The sequence below is a fragment of the Agelaius tricolor genome, unplaced genomic scaffold (assembly GCF_023055355.1).
Source record: "Agelaius tricolor isolate 1412-34295 unplaced genomic scaffold, bAgeTri1.0.p SCAF_6, whole genome shotgun sequence".
Lineage (NCBI taxonomy): Eukaryota > Metazoa > Chordata > Aves > Passeriformes > Icteridae > Agelaius > Agelaius tricolor.
Window position 1 is genome coordinate 4,437,407 of NW_027269266.1, and position 23,767 is coordinate 4,461,173.

General features: G+C 39.7%; 1 protein-coding gene across 10 annotated transcripts in view; it reads right to left on the reverse strand.

Moving 5' to 3' along the window:
- KMT2C (lysine methyltransferase 2C) overlaps window positions 1-23,767 on the reverse strand; it is a 189,661-nt gene that overhangs the window by 132,482 nt on the left and 33,412 nt on the right. For all 10 annotated transcript variants that reach the window (XM_071428552.1, XM_071428559.1, XM_071428558.1 and 7 more), the window contains one exon: window positions 10,017-10,105. In XM_071428552.1, the coding sequence (XP_071284653.1) occupies window positions 10,017-10,105 (89 nt within the window). The remainder of the gene's footprint in view (window positions 1-10,016; window positions 10,106-23,767) is intronic.

A 23,767-nucleotide genomic window follows, 5' to 3' on the forward strand; every position in this document is an offset into this window, starting at 1 on the left:
CTTGCCTCTGTACAGTGAGTTAGTGGGGAGACTGAAATTTAAAAAACATAGTTGTACAATTCCCCAGTGTTTCTAAGTTATTTTTTAATGTCATTATCCTTTACTGAAACTTTAGGAAAATACTAGGAAACACTGCACTTAAATTTTTTTTATTACTTGAAAACAATTGCATTCATAGTTCTTTCTCACCTGGCTGCTGAGGACAGAAAAGCTTACTTTTCCTATTAAAAGAAACCCCCCAAAAGCACAAGGACTAAAGTTCCTGTCCATATGGGCCATCAAAAGGCTTGAGACTTCCACATGCTATCCAGCTTGGGTAACTCACAGAATCACATCTGGTAGAGGCAGCCCAGAGCCACCTTGTCCAAACCCCTGCTCAAGCAGGGCCACCAGAGCCAGATGGTTTTTGAGCATCTCCAAGGATGGAGATATGAAATACAAGAGAAAAAATCAAATTGCCTAACACTGACATGGGACAGATATGCAGGGAAGTCACTGGGGTTGGTAAAATTTACAGCATGTGTATTATATTTCTATTTCCATTAACATTTCCATCACATTTGCTTCAGTAATACGTATACAGTGGTGAAAAGACAGTCCTTAGCTTTACACTATTCAAGTTTTAATTTGGGTTTTTTCAAGGAAGAGAAAAACACAAAGGTTCAAAGATTTCTTATTATTTTTATCCCCCTTTATAGAGCAGAATACAGAGAACACTCAAATAAAATAACAAACAGCACACAGCACCCCCAGCTGATTATGCTGACTACCACCTTCCTAACAGTAGTGGTCTCCTTCTTTCCATGTCTTATGTAGATATTTACAACATTCTGAGTAATAATTGTGCTGCTCATTTCCTGTTTTCCTGCTCTATCTCCAGAGCCCTTGGAAAACTCTCTCCATGTGAGACACAGGTGGGACATGCAGGCTCAGGAGGGAAGCCCTGGTTCTTGTGAGCCTCCCCTGTAGCAGGGCTTGTGGAAAGCAGGAAACTGGGGATGGCTGGGATGTTGTTACAGGATCACAGCTTTCTTTGGGGATGTGATGAAGCAAAATCAACTTAAGATCTATAATGTCCTTTTGTTTCTTTACAAACAATCATTTTCCGTTTTCTTGCAATCACAAGGCCCTATTCTACAAGCTACTTGGGTAAACATAAAACAAAATAAGGAGATGGATGTGTGAGCTCTGCTGTGGCAATCAGGCAAAGGACAGACATCAGCATATCCAAAAGGGTTTTCTTCTAAATACTCAGAAACTACCTGTCAAGTCAAAACCTAAAAATACCCTAAGAGTTCTACCAGGAAAAAAAAATTAAAATATTATAATACTCATTATGAAGTGACACTTAAAAAGAATCCCCACCAAACAAAACCCAAAGACCTGTCATAAACATAAAATTAATATTCTACTATTAAATTAATATTTAGGTGCAGCAGGTTGACTATTTAACTACTTTACTGTCAGGCCTACTGATTAGGCAGACAATGAAGCACCTGTCATGGGCTTCCAAAACCTTCACTAAAAACAGAAAGTACTGCAGAGGCTGGAAAATACCAAGATCACCAAACACAGCAGGGAGATCCCAGGGGTCTCAACTGCTGCCTACCAAGATGTTCTGTGAGAGGGAGCAAGGAGATTTTGAAGGCAGCCACAGCTATTTGTGCACAAGGAAAGGGTAGTGCTGTGTCAGGAAACAGCCAAGGGGACCCCCAGGGCTTTACAGAGCCCCTCAGGGGTCTGCAGAACTACAAACACTCCAAAATGTTCCAGGAGTTTGGACAGAAAAAAACATGTCAGTGCAGCAACAATATGAAAAGAAACCTTAACAAGGGAATGTAAACTATGAATTTAAAATGCCTACCTGTCCTGGGTTTGGCTAGCATGGTCAATTTTCTTTAGTATTGGGTATCTGTGTTTCAGATTTAGGATGAGATTTAATTTTGGTAACACACTGATGTTTTAGTTGTTGCTAAAAAATGTTTACTCTAAAGCAAGGACTCTTCAGTTTCCCTTGTTCTGCCAGCAAAGAGATGCAAAAATGAGCCAGGGGAGGGCATGGCCAGGAGAGCTGACCCCAGCTGGCCAGAGGGATACCCCACACCATAGAACACCATGCCCAGTAGATCACAGAATGGTTTGACTTGAAAGGGACCTTAAAGATCACCCAGTCCCAGCCTCCTGCCATGGGACACCTTTCACCAGACCAGGCTGCTCAGAGCCCCATCCAATCCATCCTTGAACACCCAGGGGGATGGGGCAGCCACAGCTTCAGTGGGCAGCCTGTGCCAGGGGCTCAGCACTGTTCTAATCTCAACCCTGGGGTTTTACCTTGATCCAATGCTCCCATGGGGCAGAGAGTGAGGGGGCACTTGTGTGGTAGTAAGCAGACAGCTGGGATAAACCATGACACTACCCAGTTCTATAATTAACAAGTTTCACTCACTTTTGTTCCCAGTTTAGGAACAAAAACAAGTTTCCACTACTCAGAGTTTGTAATTCTGTTACTGCTCTGGACACAATTTGATAGCAACATCACCTCTCCTGCCAGTGGCTGAGGAAGTCACATGCACAGATCTCTTAGGTACAGAAATCTTCTACAACAATCTAAAAGAGGGTAGTTTTAGATTACTATTAGAAAAAAATTATTCTTGTGAAGGTGTAAGATTCTGACACAGGCTGCCCAGAGAAGCTGGGGATGCCCCATCCCTGGAGTGCTCAAGGCCAGGTTGGATGGGGCTTTGAGAAATGTGGTCTATGGGTCCCTGTCCATGGAAGGAGGGTTGGAACTGAATGATCTTTAAGGTCCTTTCCAATCCAAACTATTCTGTAATTCTCTGATTTACATACTGCAACAGGTGTTAGACAGAGATGAGAAGAAAACCTGCAGTTATTCTTGTTCTGTACATTCCACTGTATATTTTGATACTTTTCATTCAAATAACCTCTTAACTGTTAAATACATTTCGTACAGAAAATAAATGCAAATTTTGCGTAAGTTATAAAATAAAACTAAGATTCTCAATGTAGGACCAAGATACTCAATGTAGGACCATTTAAACTGTAATTTTGATCACCTAAAAAACATGAAACCAGATTATGGATAACTGTAACATGGAACCTCCCTGACTGAGGAACTTCCTAAGCCAGGAGTGGTGTTCAACAGCACCCATCTGATTATTTTGCCACTAATTTGTTTAGGTCTTCTTGAAACCCATGTCGAGTTGTTCATGCCCAAAGCATTGAGGAACAATGAATTCTGTAATTGCAGTAGATGCTGAGTGCAAATGCACCTGCCCCTGTACTCTATGAACACCACCTGATGTCCCCTAATTTCTGTGCTGCACAACAAAATGAGTCATTGTGCCCTGTCCATTTTCTCCACACCACTCATCACTTTTTGGACCCTATTACATTCCTCCTCAGTGAAATCACTTCAGATTGAAGGTTTTACCTTAACCCCATACAGAAGCTATTGCTTACTTCTTGTCCTACTTGTTGGCCTTTCCTGTACTTTCCCAATTACAGATCATCCTTTTGGAGAAGGCAAAGCAGAACTGCATGTGGCATTTAACATGCCAAGGGTTTATAAAGCAACAGTAAAAAGAAAAAAAAAACACCCCTTGCTGATGCTTCATTCTGCTTATACCTTTGCCAATAATTCCTACAATTTCCTTCTCTCTTTGACTTATGAAAGCTTCTGCAATTCTCAGAAGAACTGAAGCACCACTTGCTCAGGTAGCAAAAGCTATTTGAGAATGATTTTGTTTATATAAAAGCAAGATGGTAATTTTGCCCTGCATGTTCTTTTACATTAACTACTACTGAATTAAGAGTCATTTAATGGGTATCTCCTTTATTATCCTAAGTAAGTTCATTTTACCCACTATGTTTTCCCCTTTGAACCTGACCTAGAAAAGGGCTACCAGGGTAGGTGTTTGTGGGACTCCAACATCAGCCTGATTTATACTGTGATTTCAATTCATTATCAGGGAACTTCTATTTCTTTTACCAAATTGAAGAGTCAGCCTCAATACAGCATTACTGTAATAAAAATTATGACAGGCCTACAGAATTAGCAAGGGGTTCCTGCTCATGGCAGAAGGGATGGAACAAGATGATCCTTGAGGTCCCTTCCAACCTAGACCACTCTGTGATTCAATTAACTAAATGATACACAAAGCAGCCCCTCTTTCCAGTGAGGAGAAGAGCATGTAGCACACAAAGCACATGCAACTATTTCAGTGTATTTGACTGGTAATGGCCATGCAGATCTTCCATCACACCACTCATGACACAGCAGCAGAGTTAAACATCAAGGTAATGGAGAAGAGGAAAATTCTAGGTCTTGGAAAACTTTCAAAACCTGTTTGATTATGTTTAATAAAGCATAGTTTGAGACCAAAACTGCAAAACCACTACTAAATAAATAAGCAAAACCAAAAAGAAGCTGCATTTCAGAAACAACCTCCAGAATTAAAAACTCAGCGAGGCTAAAATTGATTTGGAATTAACAGATTCCACCAGCTCTCAAAACACCTGAGACAGAGGCATCAGTCAGAAGGCAAAAAAATCAGATTTTTCTAAATGGCCCATTTTAAGTGTGCTTGATGATAAATGGTATTATTGAGTAAGCCTGTAATGGTTTAAATGCACATATCAAGTAACCTCCTCTTTTGTTTGCTTTCCTCATTACAAACAAATTACCAGAATATAAAGCAAAAATAATAAGATGCTTATAATAATTATAACAACATGCTTCAGTTCTGCTAATTTTTCCAATGGCTGAGCAGGTAAGAGTCAGGAGCATGAGAAAGAAGAAATTACTCCTTTTCTAATGAGTACATAGAATATTAGTCGCCTTAAAAATATTTAAGTGCTTTTCTAAGCACGTATTTGCCACAAATTGTATGGCCAAGTTTAATCTACAAGAAAGCCCTCAGTGGTGTTAATTCTTCCCTTCATTAATTTGAGAAGGAATGGGTGGTAATGATGAGGCCAAAATATCTGGCTGGATTTTAAAACTCGATTTTGGTATTAAAACACATTGCCAAGAGCTTTTGCCATCGATTCACCCAGACCAGGACTTGCTCTCAGGTGTGTTTTACTTTGCTTCAATGAGAGGCTCTGCTCAGTATGGTTCATATAATTGCAAAAGTATGCCTGTATTTCCTTTAATAAGCAGGATATTGCAGAATTTTTTTTTCTCTAGGAAAGTGCTTTTCAGGCTGCTTCAAAGTTGATGAGATTCTGAATTAGTCCAAAAATGCCTGGCAACTTCTTCATGAATAACTTTCCTCCACTGAGAAGTGTTTGTTTCTGGTTCTTCAGTGCTTTGCCCAGAAACAAATGAGTCTGGTCAGAGGAAGCCTCATCTTCAGGAAGTTAATGTGAAGTCCCAACAAGAAATGAACTGGCCAGGCAACAGCACTGGGTCTGATAAAAATGTTACTAACAACAGTAATGTAGATAAGGAACTACTGGTTGATGAAATCATCCAGGTTCTTTTATGTGTTATCAGAGGCCTCTGAAGACCATGGGGAGTTGAGGGTCTGGTAGAAAGCACTGCTGTAAGAGCTTGTTGACATGGTATGGATAGTTAACAAAATAAATCCCTAACCCAAGAGATTCAGCAGTTCAAATCAACTTATTTTATTGCATTTATCCCAGATCTGAATCTCAACACTTTTATGGTGGGACATAGACAGGAAGAATTACAGACCCCAGAATGAGTTGGGATATTTCACAAGTGTTCTCCAAAAAAAAAAAAAAAAGGGAATAATCAGATAATTAACACAGAGAATTCAGTTTCAACTTAAATGCAGAGCCAAGAAAATATCAAGTACAGAAACTTGCTGAAACTAACAGAAGATGGGGAAAAGAAACAGAAGCCAAGTCTTCATTAGTAGCAAAAGGGCTACCAAACCTACAGAAAGCATATCAGGAGCTTCTTGGTGTACTATTTCTTTCTTTGGATTAGCAGTTTTATATTTGCATATATCCCTGTGCACAAAGCCCCATGCTTTCCAGAATTTTCTGGTTTGCATATTCTTGGCCATGAGAAACTCACTCATCAGAAGAAAACTGTTCTTACAGAGAGGAGCAGCACAAGAGGATCCAGAGGGGAACCCAGCATTTTGCAGCAAACAGGATTTTACTGATAACCAGAAAAGTGGAAGGTGTTGACAGCTGGAAGGTTTGACAGGACCAGAGGCACCAGGCACAAACAAAAACACAGGAGGCTCCCTCTGAAGATCAGGAAATCCTTTTTTCCTGTGAGGGTGCCTGAACACTGGCACAGGCTGTGCAGGGCAGGTTGTGGAGCCTCAACCCTTGGAGCTCAAAGCTGTCTGGACATGGTCCTGGCCAGGCAGCTCTGGGTGACCCTGCTGGAGCAGGGCTGTGAGCAGATGATCCCCAGAGGTGCCAGCCATCCTTAACCAGGCTATAATGCTGTGCTGCCAAAAGGATGGGAAGAATGGGTAACCACAACATCAGCTGGATAGAGAAAGACCAGTGCAACATCACTGAGGGAACCACAGTGAAGAAAAACGAAGGAGCAGACAGCTGGAAAGACAAATACAAAGCTGAAGAGCAAAACAGACATGAAGTGAGGAGCCAAAGGATCAGCAAGAGAGACAGGGCTGGTGGGTAAATGAAAGGAGTCTGTCCTGAGGTTTACAAGAAGCTGAAAATCTATTGATTCAGTAGAAGCAGTTGTCAACACCCTTTTTTCAGGAAAAAAGTTTACTTAGCTCCAAACAGCTCTTTTTTTCCAAATTCCAGAATTTCCTTTCTCCAATTCCAAATCCCTCCTCCTCTCTTTCCGTCCTTAAGAATTCATCTACACCAAAGGGAACTTAGTACTTGGCAGAAAAGGGACAGGGCTCAGGAATTGCTGCAGTTGGCAGCAGAAGCAGCCATACTGAACTGATCAGAGCAGCACACGGCTTACCCTGCTCTGCTTCCAACTCTGCCTCGCTTCACATGTGAGATTACAGAATTTTGGGAAGGGCAGGAACTTGTTTCCCGAACTGCAATTAAAATGACTGAGCCTCAGCATTGCAAAAGAGCCCCTTTGGGAAGAATTTTTGTCCTTTTTTTATTTAAACAAATATTTCTGTCAACATTACAAATGGAAATAATGTTTAGTACTTGCACACTCCTTGCTTTTTCTCCCCATAAAAGATTTGACAGCTGCTAAACATTTCTTTATCTTAGGTGGGATTACATGGGGCACATCCTTTTTCCCCTCCCTAAGAGGGGAGTTCTCACTCCTCCTGCACTGCTGCCTTCCCTAAAAGCAGAGCTCATTATACTGAACACAACATTACAACATGGACTTCTCTCATTTTATGAAACTTAATTAAATAAAACAGAAACAACCTCAAAATCCTAAACTCACACAGTAAAAGAATTCTCGATTATTCTCAATGTATGAATCAAAGAAAGGAAGCTAGGAACACAGAGACTCAAAATTTGTCACAAATCACATGTCAAGATCCTTAGACATTTAATTTCAACTTCTGTAGTATTACTACATTGTGTTTTAGTTTGCCAACTACTGCAAAAATTTTCTGGCAAGACCATTCTTTGCAAGCAAAGAAAACAAAACCCTTTTCTAGTTACAGCAGAAATTAATAAAGTAGTATAGAAACACCCTTCAATTTAATCAACACAGTTTTAAACAGAGCAACAAACTGAGATTATTCCTTCTCCCACACTCCTGTACTAACACAGGTAAGTGCTTAGAGTAAGTTTTATAGGCATCAGCTTTTTCAGATAATATGATTAAACCTCTAGCAAGTCACATGGTGCCCTTCTTTTAAAATAACATAATTGTGATTCTGTCTCTATCAAACTGCTCAACGTGATAATGCTCTTTCAAATCTATTTTTGTTCCCTGAAAAATGGGATTTCAGACATATGTATTTTTACTAGGCATCTTTTCAGTGAGGAGCACAGTCTGTAAATCCATCCTGAGCTCAGCACTGAAGTGATGGTGCCTCACTTCCAGCAGCAGACCTGCTGGAGTCTTGGTCCATCAGGATTTCCATCACACTGCCCATCACACACCTTTAGAAATGGGTATCAGCCACATGTGACACTCAGGACTATTCTGATGAAAGATAATGGAGAGACTTATCTATATGCACTCTCAGAGCCTTAAAATAATTATGTGTTCTTCTCTCTTCTGAATCAGAAACTGCTCTCAGGTTTCTGTTGAGGAACTTTGTTAAAAATTACAAAAGCAAAAAAGAAATATAGCTATCACTGAATTCCCTACACAGTAGTATACTAGTTGTTAGGTTTGAATTTATTTTTGTTTTTTTTTTCTTTTCTTAAAACATATTTAAAATTTATAAAACTTATCACTATAAGGGGACAGTTTTTGCCCCCTTCTCTCACTTTCATAAGAATGTTTCTACCACAGAGGATAGGAAGAGTAATCATCATCATCATCACATAGTAATAACGACATAATGACAGAATTAGAACTAGTCTTCCTTTATCCTGCTCTGTTTTTCTACACACAAATATCTGCTCCAACTTTTTCATTTCCTTATTATTAGTTTATTAACTAGTAATTACCTACTTGTAGAAGCTGCAAAAGATCACCCAAGTTCACTACCACCAGCAGTTTTATTTGCAGGGGCAGAAAAACAAAGGGCAGAATAAAACAATGAAACATCCCTGAATTAAGCTTTAATTTAAGCTCCCTCTACATGCCATTAACACTTGAATTCAACACAAGTTGTGACTACACACTCCAGACACTCCCCAAAGCCTCAAGTCACAAGCACAAAGACTTCCCAGCATCATTCCTCATCTAGCAAGGAGGAAGCCACCAGCACACACAAAGCCCATCCTCAGGAGAATTTCAGCCTCCTCCTCCTCCTCCTCTGTGACTTCCACCACAGCAGCCAAGCTCCTGCACGGCCCATGGAAAATGCTGCTGCAAAAATGGCTCTTTTCAGCTCCTCTGTTTGTTGTTCCTATAAATCTGCACTAAGCACAGATCCTTGTCTTCATCTTTAAGGGCTTCACTACTTTACCCCCTCCACTCAGCAGCTCTGAGACACCTGGACAACTCCCTTAACTCAGCTGGCACTTCCATGCCATTCCTGCCCTGACCAACAGCTTCTGCTGTCTGTGTCTCTGTGTTTCCTTCCACAGCTCTCATTACACATACAGGGCCACCTAATTAAATTTATAAATCCTTAGGTCTCAATTTTCATTGAGCATTTTCAAGGCTTCTTTCTGTCAAACCAACAAACTTCTGCCAAGTGGCCACAACATCATCTTTCCTGGTGGGTTTCATCCTTCTGCACTCAGTCCCTGGTTAAAAACAGGGAAATGGCTACAGACACGTGCCTGGCAAGGAGATGGCAGTTCTTCACCATGGCCTTTATCTCATGTGCTGGCTCATCTGTTTGTCTCTTTAGGCTCCTGAACTGCCAGAACAGAAATCACAAACTGTTTCAACAGTACTCAGTCCAGAACAATGAGCTCCCTCTGGTAACTGAAGCATTTGGGTACCACCACAACAAATATTTACCAAAGCAAGATCAGAGATTTATCCTGTTTCCTAAGCAGCAGCAGGAAGCATTAGCATTTGGTTATCCTGGTTATCCCTTTGGTATATAGTGTGCTGTAGTTAGCTGAAGACACAGGTCAATAAATAGTAGTGTATTTTGGCAGGTATTCCAAAAACAGCAGCTGCCACTTCAGAGCATTTATTTTTGTTAGATACAGCTTTGCAAAAGTAGGAAAAGAACCTCTACATATCTACACTACAAAGAGATTCCCATTACACTATTTAAAAATAATAGCTTCAATAGCTTTTAATTAATATAGGTTTAAATATCAAGTCTTTTTTCCTTTTAATTCTGCCCAAATGGCACATCTTGTACTACAAAATGGAAGAACTGCTTCTTGTCTAAGTCCTGCATAACTAAATGCATTTCTGAGAGAGAAGCAATACTCAGAGAGCATCAGCACTATATTCTCAGTACCTGTTTCCACAGTGTTTTCTGTTTCTGCTGCCTCCAAACCATCCATACTGTCTTCATCCTCCACTGCAGTTTTTCCTCTACTCCGAGGCCTGCAAACATAAGAAGGAAAAACTCTTTTTAGACTAAAAGCATTTGTAAAATTAGGATTTAAATCACTTCATATAGATAGATGAATGTCAGCACTTAATTATGCAACATTCAAGCTAACTCATTACTTCACTCTTGGACAAACTGGAATCTTCTTCCCCTTTTTCCCCGTTCTGTCCCCAGCAAGGTACACTTGAATCAGTAGTTGGCCCTTTAATTTTATCTGATTCTTCTTATAAGAAAAACACAATAATGAACGTTTACTGATCAAACAACAGAGTAACTCAGCCAGATTTTGACACAAGCATCCTGTCTGCTCCATGTAAAATGTAACTAGAGAGGTAAGAGAGAACACTACCCAAAATCTGGGCAGCAGCTACTATAAAATAGAGACTGATCCACACAGAGCACCCTTGGAAGAAATTTCCATAGAATAATAATGATGCTAAAGCAATGAAACTGAAACACACATTATTTTCACTGAAACAATATTTTGACACATGAAGTAAAATGTTATGAGAGATGACTAGATGTCATCACATTAAAAAAGTCATCACGTGAGGACAGCCTGTCAAAGCTAAAATACCTGGCAGATTTGTTTCAATTTCAACCAAGGTCTGATGGAAAGCAGACAGGTTTGTGCCACCAATTCCAGCCTTTTTTCCCTGCCTGGCTCTTCAGTAACTATCATGGTGGGCTGCTGAGAAGCCCAGGCATCCAGATTCCCAGCTGTTCAGCAGCCCATTTGAAAGGGAGCCAAGAGCTTGGCAACTCGCCTCCCAAATTTTCAGGCTACTTGGCAACCTGCCTGGCATGCTGACGGAAAGCCTGGGAGACCCTGGGAGCTTCTGATTCCAAGTACACAAATTTTGAGCAGTTTGGGGCATCTCAGCAGTTCCAATGTCCAGAGCTCCCGGGCAACCATTCACCCAACCAACACGCCTTGAATCGGCAGGCCAGCACACGGGCACCCCGCCTGCCCCCCCAGACAAAACCCCTCCAGTTCCTCTTTCACAGAGCATTCTGAAAGGTTTGGGTTTAGTACTGCATTGGGGAGAAAGGTTTGGGTTTTGTTTTTTTTTTTTGAAGCGATTAAATCATTCCAAAACCAGCATTTCCTTTTTTTGTACAGTCTGTTATAGCGCTTTGGTCCGTCCAAACGATTTCCGCAGGACTGGAGCTGTTAAATCAGCTACAGAAGAAATGATCATGCAATGCCTTTGGCTCTCCTGGATCAAAGAACTGGGCAAAACTGGAACCATCTCTGGAGTCTGTACAGGTTGCTCTCCTGCTAGAAGAGGATTGACTCTCTTGGACTATCTAGCAAGACAACCACTTCAGATTGTGTTAGGACCATTTTAGTCTCTGTGAAGGAGGAAAAGAAGAATTAAATGGAGGCTCAAACCAAAAGGTTTGAAAACCTCCCACTCAATTTACAAAGGAGCTGGGTGAAAGGGAAAAGCAAGAAGAAATTAAGGACAGGAGGACTTTTTTTTGGCATCCCTATAAAATTTGTTCAGGACAATGCTGAAAAACGTGAGCACAGATGGAACCCTGGGGATTACAAGGTTATTGCTCCCCTTGCCTACTTATCCATAAGCAGTGAAGCACACCCAGAACACACAACAAATAACAGCCTTCTTATGAGAGACAGAATCATCCCCTCCACTTATTTGCCACTTTACAAGCTCCCAGTGTAGTCTGTTAAAACCCACATTTCACAAAAATTCAAACCAAAATAAACCGCACAGTGACCAGATGAAATTGCCTTGCACTCCTCCCTGCAGCCACTGCATCAGCCCATCCAGGAGTACAGGGACCAGCGAGCTGGCCTGAATGGGGACACATTTTGGAAGTGGGAATGACACAAACACTGCTGGCAGCAGCATCTGAGATGGTCACACAGATGGATTCCCATTTGTAACAAAGAGGAGGGAGTAGAGCAAATGGAACATCACAGCCACTGGACAGAACAGGCCCTTCCAGCAAACTGAGATACAGCAAGGAGGGCAACACTCCTCTAACACTGAGAAAAACAAAGCAGCAGGTAAAGAAGCCAAAAGCTTTTAAGTATTAAATTTCTTGCAGTTCTTCACAACATCCCAGCACATCATCCAGCACCAGTGAAAGGACAGGAATGCAGGTGAGTGAACACTTCCCTTGGTGCAGGAATGCTCAAAAGCTTTACAGAACACAATCAGCTAAGGACAGGGATTATTTCTAAATCCTATCCCAATTATTCTTCTACCAACTACCTGTCTGCAATGCAAAGTTACAAGTCCATATTGAACAAGGATTACTGCAAAATCATCACAAACATAAATGATAATTCTAATTTCTCACAGATATCCCTTTTCAGTATTCCCCAACACAACCCTGGAGGCAAAACTTGCTGGATAGTGAAAGATGATGATTGTTTATGTTTATTTAATCATTTATAGATTTTCTATTGAACTACAGTTCATGTATTGAACACCAAAGTACCTCACAACGTCTTTTTAAACATTTTGTTTAAACAAGAGCAGAATTCGTGCCTCAAACTCCCTATCTTATTTTAGCAACCTATTTAACACCAAGGAAAAGCAGAGGTTTCAATTAATTAAACAGAGCTGCTTCTTTCAGCAATGATATAACCATATCTGGTGTTTCCTTGCCATTCCCCTCCCCCAAATATTCTACAAAAAACCTTCTTAATGTTATGCAGGTTTTAAATAAAACTGAAGAAACATTGGAAAAGATGGTAGATTATATCGTTAACTTATTTTTGCTGCTTACATTTATTTCCCAATCATCAGAAGAGGTTTTATAGCCTACAAATTTATGTTTGGCTTAGAGCAAAAAAAAAAAAATAATTCAAGTCACAAAATAGTGAAATATACACTGTACTGACAACTATAATTTAATGTTTCCCCAGCAAATGCCATTTGAGAAGGCCATATAGCACACCTAATCGCTGCAATCAGCATTTGTAATAAGAATGGATTGTTTCATGTTATTTGCATTAAATTTAAACATTTTATTTAATAGTTTTATACATAAAGCTTTTGGCTGGTTTGCATAACACTGCATTTTTCCACTGACAAACCCTGCTAATTTTTTTTTTCTCTACACTTATTTCCGCTTGCCCTTAAATACAGAGGGAAAAGCAGCCTGTGGTCCATTCTTTGCCTGGGACTTGGTTTCTTCTGAAGTTCATCCTTCTGAAGGAAGATGTGAGAAGAAAATAGGGGAAAGATGGTGTTGAGAGCCAGTTTTTACAGTCTTAAAGCAATTATGAAACAACAGCCCATGACTATTGCCCCTCACCCACGCAAAGCCAGGCAGTCCTGAAACATAATTGCTGTACTGAACACCACAACCTCAGTTCTGCTCTAGATCCTGAAGCCCAACCCCAAACTTTCCTACCAGGAGGAGCAACTGCATCACCCTGCAGAACCCCCAGCAGCTCAGAAATATTGAACACAGACGAGCCACGTCTCCTGCAGCTCACAACAGACCCAGAACACAATGTCCAAGCAGAGCCTGACCAATGCACACTCTGGCAGAAAACAATAAATATTAGTCAGTGGGCAGGCAGGGAGCTTGGTACAGGGGCTGAAGGGCTGCCAAGGTCCCTGCCAGGGCTTCCTTGCCTGCCTTTTTCCTACAACAGAGGTCAATTTAGAAGGAAAAACAACAAGAGCACGTCTATTTCTTCTCAAAAGTACAGATCTGCTGAGAGAAATATAACCTCATGAAGTGCTTAAAGCACGTTCAGCATTTTATGGAATAAAGTCTACAACAAAGACAAAACTATACTTTTTTATTAATACAGGATTCTGGTTGAATATAATTACTGTCTACAATAATTTTAGTCCTACTTCAATAAAATAGAGTAATTTATCAAAATCCTTTGTGACCTACTCTTAATTTTTTTTATCAATTAGCTTTCTTAGCTAATGCCTTTCATTAATCTCCATCTTTAAATATACCATAGTAAACAAAAATCTCGTAATTCTTCTCTGGGTAAGCAACTAATTAAATTTAGCCCTGAGGGGGAAGAAAAGCCCAGAAAAACCCTTTCACAGGGCTCAGCAGAGCATTAGGTACTCCCTCTGCACAGGGGAAAAGCCCTGCTGAGGCTGCCTCAAAGCCCTGAGGACTTGGATACCACTGGGGGATCACCCACCAGGTACCTGAGCAGCTTCTGCTGAATGCACAGAGCAGCATGGGAGAAAATGGAAAAGTCTCTTATTCACCTGACACTAATGAGATACTGTTTATTTTCTTCTCTTTTCTGCATGATTGGGGTTTTTTAGTTGGGCTTTTTTTTGTGGTTTTTTTGTTGTTTTTTGAAAAGTCACAGCAATAGCACCATAACTGGACAAGTACAATGTAGGTCAAAAGTACATCTTGGATCTTATTCTTTCCACAAAGTGATCAGGAATAAGGCCATGGGCCAACATTTCCTGGAACCACATGAAATAACTGACAAAGCTACTATCCTCAGATGCCTGTCACTGCCAGGACTAGTTTATGATTACCCAGAAGTTACTGCCAGACACCAGTTTCTCTAAGTCTTCCCTAAGTTGCTACCAACAAAACCACGTGACAGCTCGTTCAAGACCATCTATCAAAACTACCCTACTCACCCCATGCATTTTGTCCCAGGCTTATGGAAACAGGTACACATGATCCACTCTAGAGTTGACTCCTTTTTCCAAAATGCTGAAACCTCTCCATCATTCAGAAAAGAAACCACCTTCCTTCGCATGCTTTGCCAACCATGGAGCAAACTGATGGCACTAAATATATAAAACAGGGCTAATAACCTTAAAAAGCAGTGCAACATCTGGGATACAGTAACATCCTAAACCAGCACAGATGTCTTGTTAAATGAACATCTGTCCCCAGCCTTCCTCTGGAAAATGGCACAGGAATGATTTATAAAAAGGTTCAATTAGTGCTGCCATCAGCACGGCTAGTCACAAATTAACGTTCACAGGCACTTCCACAAGTGAAAGCTGTTACCCTCTTTTCAAGAATCTTTTTAACAGGTGTGCAAAAGCCACATGCTCCCACTACACTACTACTGAACCGTGGAGTCCTAAATACAGCTGTAAAAGTTTAACTGTGCTTAAGTAGAGGCTAAAATACTCAAGGTTCAGCTGGTAGCCCTAAGCGAAGAGAACCACAGCGAGCAAGAATCATTCATGGAAATACCTATGAGGAAAGGGGCATTTTTTCCCCTCTCTAAATACTACTTTACTACTTATTACTTCTAAGGATTGAGAAAATTCCACATCCAAGTCTGGATAAAATGAAGAGCACAGCTCTGGGAGCAAGGAAGATGCCATCTAGCTAGAATAAACTTCAATAGCCCTGAACATTAACAAGCCTAAAATAGGAAACTCGCCCTTATATTGACTCCAGCTTCAAACTGAGTCTGATTTACAAGATTCTTCTTCAGAGGATTTTTTAATTGAGCAATCAGTAACAGGTGAAAATGTTTTCTGCATTTGCCCTCACTCTCCCCTGTCTTTTCTTTTGTACATGGTAAAAAAAATAATGCAATGTGTAGTTTCTTCCTACTTACTTCTTATGTTATATATGTGTATACTAAAGGCTGAGGGATCCTGATGCATGGGAAAGATGTGCAACAGAAACATGGCAAGTGAAAGGTGACAAAAAGTTGACCGTTTACTAACAGAGAGAAGTGAAAACTTTCTTGTTTAACATCTGCTGAACCAGACTTTAATTAAAATCCCATAGAATTAGCACAAACTTCATGTTTCATTATGAAAACATTTCAAAAATACATTTGATATTGCCTATTAGTCTCTTGGTACAATCAAAGACAAGTGTGTTTCTTACTAATTTTAATTTATAAAGCATAATAATCTTTAAATAAAATACTACATCAAAGAGAAGTGACCCAACTTACATTTAAAACCAAAACATTGTAACTTCCCATCTTAGACCTCCTCTAGCCAGTAACGATATAAAAAACGATTCAGTCACTCAACGTTATTCCTTTACTCAGGGTAAAACATCTTCAGAGCTGAAACTTTTGACATCTATATTTTATGCTGTTATTACTGAAAGCAATAAACACCTGAAAAAAAAAATTACAGCCTTTGAGATCAGGATGTCTGAGAAAAAGTGTAAAAAGAAGCTACCTCCATTGGACAACTCTCAGCTTAACTTTTCCAGTACTCCCCTGTGACAGGGAGATTTGTCAAAGATTTCCTACACTGCCCAAAGAAATGCAAATGTAATTCTTTTTAAGATTATTTGTACCAAACACCATAGATGCATCTTTGCTTTCTTTCTAGAGTAAAGTCAGTGCTGACATAAAGTATGCAAAAGAAAACCCAGAGGTAAATGCAGAGCTCTTGAGGAAACAAGGCTGAGAGGCTGGGAGTGAAGTATCAAAATGAATCTGAATTGCATAGTTCTAATGATTTAAAACCCAAATAAATTAGTACTTTTGAGCAAATGTGAAGTTTGGTTCATCTGTATTTTTGATTTCAATTGTCCTCACACAGGACAACTGTAATATTAATCGTCCTTACCTGTACTATGGAGGTTCTCAGGCCCAAACTGGTGCAAAATTACTTTCCATGGGAGATTGAGAAAAGGCAAATAGGATGTGCTGCCTGCAGGCACTCATCAGAGATCTGTCTACCCAAATCAAAGAGCATTACGAATGTCATCCCACTGCTGACAAATCTTAACTCAGTTTTGCAGAAGGCCACCAGATCCAGGAGGATGAAGCTGCACTCTGTTGAGTGATGAAGCTGATCTGGACAAAGCCACCATATTCAGCATTTTCTCTGTTCATCCCTGATGCCATTTACAGTTGTTCAGTTTGAGTCTGGAACTGCTCTTTTGAGAGATAAAGCTGAGGAAGGCTATCATAGCTGAAACAGAGCTTTACTAATAATGTCAAGACCATGAAGTCTTCTTCTCAACTTGTTGCCCATTTGAGAACATCCTCAGTGGGTTGGCAAGAGAGACAGAGGGTCAGACCAGCCAAAAACCAAACCAGAAAGATTCAGCATCACTGATTACCAGTTCATTAACAGTTGCAGGTACATAAAATAATACATTTTTCACATGAGCCCAAAAAATACCCATGAAGTAACAGCTCTGCTACAGCCAATTATGGCCTGAGACATTGACAATAAACCTACTACATTGCAAGGACCTCTGCACACATTTTTGTGAAACCAGTACATGAGAAAATATGAGTTAGATGTTCAAAGCATGAAGCCAGGCTGCCTGATCTGCATGTATGGACTTCAGATTTGGAGACAGTTCCAACAACAGAGTGAGAAATCGTATAAAAGGCTTTCAGATCTTTTAGCTTTCTTTTTTACTTTTCAAACTGACTGCTTAGACATCTATAAATTCTGCAAGTGAAAATTGCCTTCAGTCAACTATCTGTCACATTAACCCAGCAATGCACAGCACCAGAAACTGCTACAGGTTCTTCTTTCTCAGGAACCACATTCCCACTGATACGTAGCCTCGTTTATAGTTTTAGTTCCCTAACACCAAACATTTTACGTGCAGACCTTAACAATTATACACTTTTCAGAAAAAAATGTAAAAAACTTCAGCTGCCATTAAAACACATTATGTGTTGCACATTAGTTTTGCACAAACTACATCCTTTCTATATTTGTTACCAATGCACTTGGCCACATTCACTAACATAACGATGCAAAACAACATACTAGAATTGCAGCACTTGTAATATTTTTAAAAACCTTTTCTATAATCAAATTAAGACAATTTTTTAGGAGCACCAAGAGCTACCAAGTAGAGGTACCTATAAGTTTCCAATCCCAACAAGTTCTGTTTATCTACCTGGCTCCAGACTTGATAATGGCTCTGCCTTTGTAGCTCCCCCAGACAGTTAGTGTGAAGCTCTTAGGTAAATCTGCTAAATAATCTTTAGCAAGTCCACTGACTGTTTTCACATGTTCTCTTTTGACAAACAAAGAGAGTGAAATGGCAACATGAACAGCTGAGAGACCACTGGTGCTGTCAAGAGCACAAATTTCTAACCTCTGCAAGACTTTCACGTGTGAAAAATTCAACCTGCACCGTTCACCACTGCTCTTGTCCATACTCCTCTGTCCTCTAACTCAACAAAATTGCATCAAAATATGCTCCTGCACCCAACACTGCATTTTCCTGATGGGAAGCATAAGCATCCACTTCCATCTAACACAAGACTTGTTTCTCCATGACGACGGGCTATGCCAAGTTCCAACTCCTCCAATCTTGTGAACAGCCATGGTGCCCAGAATTTTTTACCCACATCAGCACCAAGCTCGTGTCTTTTTTAAGAATTACCCAGCTCCTTGTTCTTTCACACACTGCAGGGCTTGCCTGCTACTCTCTTCTGAATAAAGGTGGCAACACAATGGCGAGGGCTGTAATTCTCATGTCTGGTGATTTCAAGATCCTGTACATAAAATTCAGCGGATCTGAGTCATCACGCATGAGAAACAGCTGCCAAGTACTTGGAACTTGGTAGAAGTTTTGGTCTCTGTGAACAGATTTTTGTAATTTTAGCACCATTAATTAGAAGTCATTTTCAAAGATTTCCTTTTGGAACTTTGCAGTCTGACAGAGTCTTATCACAGGAACATTGTGAAGATTCTTGCAAAGTGCATTTGTCTCCTTAAGTTAAATATCCTCACTGGATATATTTAGGTGATAGGTGAAGGCTGTGCTCTCTGTCACTCAGCCACACACAGTGCAGGTGTACAAAAAGTCCAATAGTGTAATACTAAATACTAAAGTTTTTACTCAGAAAAGTGTTGTTATACCCAGCAAGTGCAGTCTGCATACACTGATTATACAGTGTTGTAACCACTGCTTTTATTCATCATTAAGTCAGCTTGGACACTCAAAAAAGGATGAGAATATTCAACTATCTTATATTTTAGAAAAACTAACCCCAGTCACACGACATCATTGTGAGAGGTTTCCAGATCTTACATCTATCAAAATGCATCAGTCAGCTCAGAACATCTCACGCTTCCTCATCAAATAAAGCTCAGAATCTTTTGTCTCAAGTCACTTGTGCTAATGTCTTCTGGCTTCACAGCAAACACAAATCTTCCTGTAGATTACATGGACAATAATTCCATTCCTTCTTATGTTTTTGAAATGTTTCTGATGCCACTAACACAACAAAAAAAACCCCAACACCCTTCTCTCCCTCCATGTGGTACAGGATTTCCTGAGAAAGGCATCTGTCCACCAGTCTCACCTGAAATTATGTTTATGAAAAGCAAAGAAGAACCTCTGGGCAAAAATTTCAGTGTATTTAACCTTAAAGAAGCATTTAATCTTCAACTAGAAGGATGAGGACATGAAAGGAAGGGCAGTACCCAAAGAGCTATAAATAACCTGCTTTTATACAAGATGTTGGCCTAGAATACATTAGATAGAATTTTCTTTATAATACTCAAATTAATTGATGGCATGTAAGAAAAGCAGTTCTTGCATGTCAACCACAGTTTGTCATTACCCATCTAAAATGGATTTAGACAGGAAAAAAAACACAACAGAAATGAATGTCATATCACCACGTATCTTTTCCATCTGTTAGCACCCTTAGTGCTCCTTATAAAGAAATGCATTTTTATTTCAGATAATGTCAACAAGTATTATGAAATATTTCTCTTTCAATAAAACTGCTAAACCTAGGAAAGCCAAAGGGAAAAAACACAAGATCTGCTCACTAATTAAAAATCCATTAAAATTTAGTCAGAAGGCTTGGAAAACCTCAGAAGAATAAAAATAGATCTAAGAAGAAAATGGGCAATGGAATCAGATGGGTGTCAGTGTATATTTATAATTCACATGAATTGTTTTCCTCTTAACAAAATTGTCTTCAAACTAGATGTAAAACCTAAAAGCCAGATCATGGAAACTATTTTTATACCAGAGTAAATAAAAGTCTGGAAATACTATTGTGAAATATAAACAACAATATAAGTAGCATAATAAGCAACACTCCATAGCACAGACACAAGTAATACAGATCTTCAAACACCTCTAAAAGTTTCTGTATGAACAGGCATATCAATCTCTAGGGGTGTTGATGAGGTAGAAATTCTAAGGTTTTTGTTAGAAATTCTGCTAACAGTAATGAGCCTAAACCTTTTTTTCATCCCTGAAGAAGAGTCTTCTAACCTGGAGTCATAAATTTGCCTTCTGACAATTACAGACAGCTTACAAATAGCTCCAAGTAATTATAAGAGAGAACTTTCAAACTTCTGTTCAAAGGATTGTTAAATTACCATTATCATTTGGGACAATGATCATTGCTGTTCACCAACATGTCACTTATTTTTATTCGAGACCACTACCAACTATACCAGGCTGCTTTCTGTATTTTTTCTCCATGAGAGACTTCAGCCCTTTAATATTAAAAATGAATTACTGCTCTATTTTTTAATTATTGGGGGGTTAATTATTTTTTTCAAGTCTTAGTTCCTCATTTCTTTAGTATGCTCCTAAAGAACACCTTTTCAAAAGTGAAGTTAATAAAAGGATGGTGTTTCCAGCACTTGATGCTAGAGGAGTTCTCCTACCTGATGATCACCTTGACTGTCCCACCCTCCCCAGGCTGGGCGGGGGTCAGGCTGTGTCAGAACTGGCAGCAGAGAGTGATCTACTGCTCAGCCCACATCATATGATACAGGGCAGAGTTATAAACAAAATTGTCTCTGTGTCACACGAGCGGGGCACGTCCCCAGCCAACCCTGCTGGAGCAACCACTACAATGGAAGTCATCCAAGAGGCCCAACTGATACCTCCAGGTCAAGTTCCTCTGAGGCCACCATCCAAGGACACCAGGCTGCAAGCTCATTCCGTTTACTGCCCTGCAACTTGCACAAGGTCCTCAAGGTCTGCAACTTCTCTCCAGTTGCACAAATATACTCAGTTGTAACATTAAAATGTGGTTTTTGGTGTAATAGGAAACCAATTCTCAAAATCTAAGCTCACTGTGGAGAAAAAAAACGTGAAAATGTTCAAGATTCAAACGTGCAGACCTGGCAACTTACAAATTATACTAAGGTGAATTAACAGTGATTGAATTTGAACCCAAATTCAAAAGAGATTGTTTTCATCCCCATCAGTTTGCTTCAGTCAATAGAGGTTCATGAAAGTCTGTGCTGGAAGCAGCCAGGGAGAGAGCAGTGGTAGGAAAGGGTTACTGGAGAAGGAGGAGAGAAAATAAAGCCAGTGAAGCTTCTTTTAGTGACAGTGCAAGTAATGCTGTCTAAAAGAATTTGGAAATCATAATCTGAATCCCTTTGCTTCCTAACTTTTTTTTCTTTTTTTTGCAAACCACCAGAAAAAAAGTCATGAAAATAATCAGAAATGATACTGCAGCTGATTTATAATGGGACTATTTGTATATTTACCTAATCTTTTCTGAGCACAGACCTTCTGGAATGACAGCTTCTTAGATATTTATACTTTTATTTCAGCTTGCTTTTTACATATACACATATGCTTCTAATTAACATTTACAGCATGGAAATTCAGTTCTACTCACCAGACCACACCATGGAGCCTTAAAAATTATCTTAATCAAACGTTTCACAAGTACTTTCAGGTATAAAAAGCTGGCAGAGCAGCTCTGAAAGAGCTATACTGGCAACCACTTGTGAAGATGACACAAACAGGAAAGCACATACATGAAACTTAATGGCCCTAAAGCTACTCATATTTATCCAAGTACTGCCTTGGTGTCACAACAGGACAGAGCAGTTCCTACTCACAGCCACACAACAGTGTTAAAATAATTATTTTTTTTCTTAAAGAGTATTCTGCATAATTTTTTCTGCAGTATTTTTGCACACTGAAATTTTTCCTTGAAGTATCTGAAAGCCTTTATGCTAACAAAAAGAACTACAATTGAAGTATGCCTTGGCCTCAGAACCTTAGAAACCATTTGTCTTTTGCAATCAATGCATTAAAGATAACGTTTGAAAAGAATCTTCAACCACAAAGGTGTTCAACATTCATTACACCATCCCTGGAAAAGCTGCTCCAGGGAGTGCAATGAGAACAGAAGTCTGACTGCTCAGAGATTCAGGGGACACAATGCCAGAATCATTATCCATGCCAGCCCAATATCCCTAACTATCACTCAATAACCGTAATTGATTGAAGCCCATCTTTCACAAAGCCACTCACTTTGCCATTCCCTTTGTCGTTCGTTCCTCCTTCTGAATTCGTGCTCATTTCCTTTGTCAACTTCTCTGGTTTCAGCTTTCAACCACTGGTTCTTGTCCCTTTTTCTCTTACATTAGGGATCCCTTAAGAACTCAGTGTTTTCTCTGCCAGAGATATCATTCACTGTTCTCCAACTACTACTGGTTTTTAGGGTTTAAATCCCCCACCCCACAAACAAACAGACTGAGCATCTCTACCTTCCTCCCCAAAGCAATCTCCTCCAAGCTTTCTACAATCTCTGGTCCATTTCATGACTTTTTGCCAATATTTCGGTCTTTCAGCCATGGATATCTGAATCACATTGAAATGGCAGCAGCAAATCTCACAATCTCTATGATAAACAGAGCTTCAGTGCACAGCCACAAACATCCCACACTTCAAATCTCGTGCCAGAAATGCTCCTTTTTCTGGACTGCAACCCCATCCCTAAATCTCTACATGGCAACACCGTCCCCTCTTCTTATTCTGAAGAGCATTTTGTTTAACTGCTCTTCTGCCTCTTCCCTGTGCTCATCCATGTCATTCCATATCCAGATTTCAACAGCAGTAATTGTTATTAATATTGACTAATACCAGACTTCACTGCTGGAGGACCACCCAAAAAACCCAAAGCAAAGCGATGACAGTTCCCAAAGACAACAAAGTGCTTGGTCAGCCAGTCCTTAAACCAATTACTGCAGGCTTTATTCCACTGAATAATTCAAACAAATAGTTTTAATCAGAGTATAAAACACTGTTAAGCCCAGCACCTTTAGAGAAATCCATTTACATTACATCTTCATAGAAAACGACGGATAAAGGACCACATCAGATGACCTAATACCTACATCAAAGGAAACTTGTAAAACTCACAAAGTGGGTAAAAGGATGAAAAGGAAGGGAAAGAATTAAAAAAAGCCTACCAAACCTAAGAGTTCCTGCCTCTACAGAACACAGCAAATGTCTTTATTTCTAAAAGGAAAAGTATCCATATCTGCCCAAAAGTCATGCCTTCCACACTGTCATCATTTCAGTGGGAACCATGGGATTTCACTATCTCACAGAAGTGAGCAGTGTGTATTTCAGTACACTTTGTAACAAAATAAAATATTCTACCGAAATTACAAGATCTAAAAAACAATTACTTTATTGCTTCTTACAACTTTTTCACTGTAAAATTCAACTCCAAGGTAGTAATTGGCAGGGACAAAATTATGTAGCAATTAGGGCATGACAGCAAAAGCAAACAAGAACTGAAAATGGGTTCGACACTTCTGGTAACAAGCAGGTAATTATCACAGCAGCTTGAAAGGGGCATAATCAACCAAACTGACATCATCCCTCCCACATAATAAAATGTGAAATCCCTTTACGTGCAGTGTAGCTCTTACACACAGCTGGTAAATGCTGCTAGTCTAGTCTCGATGTTT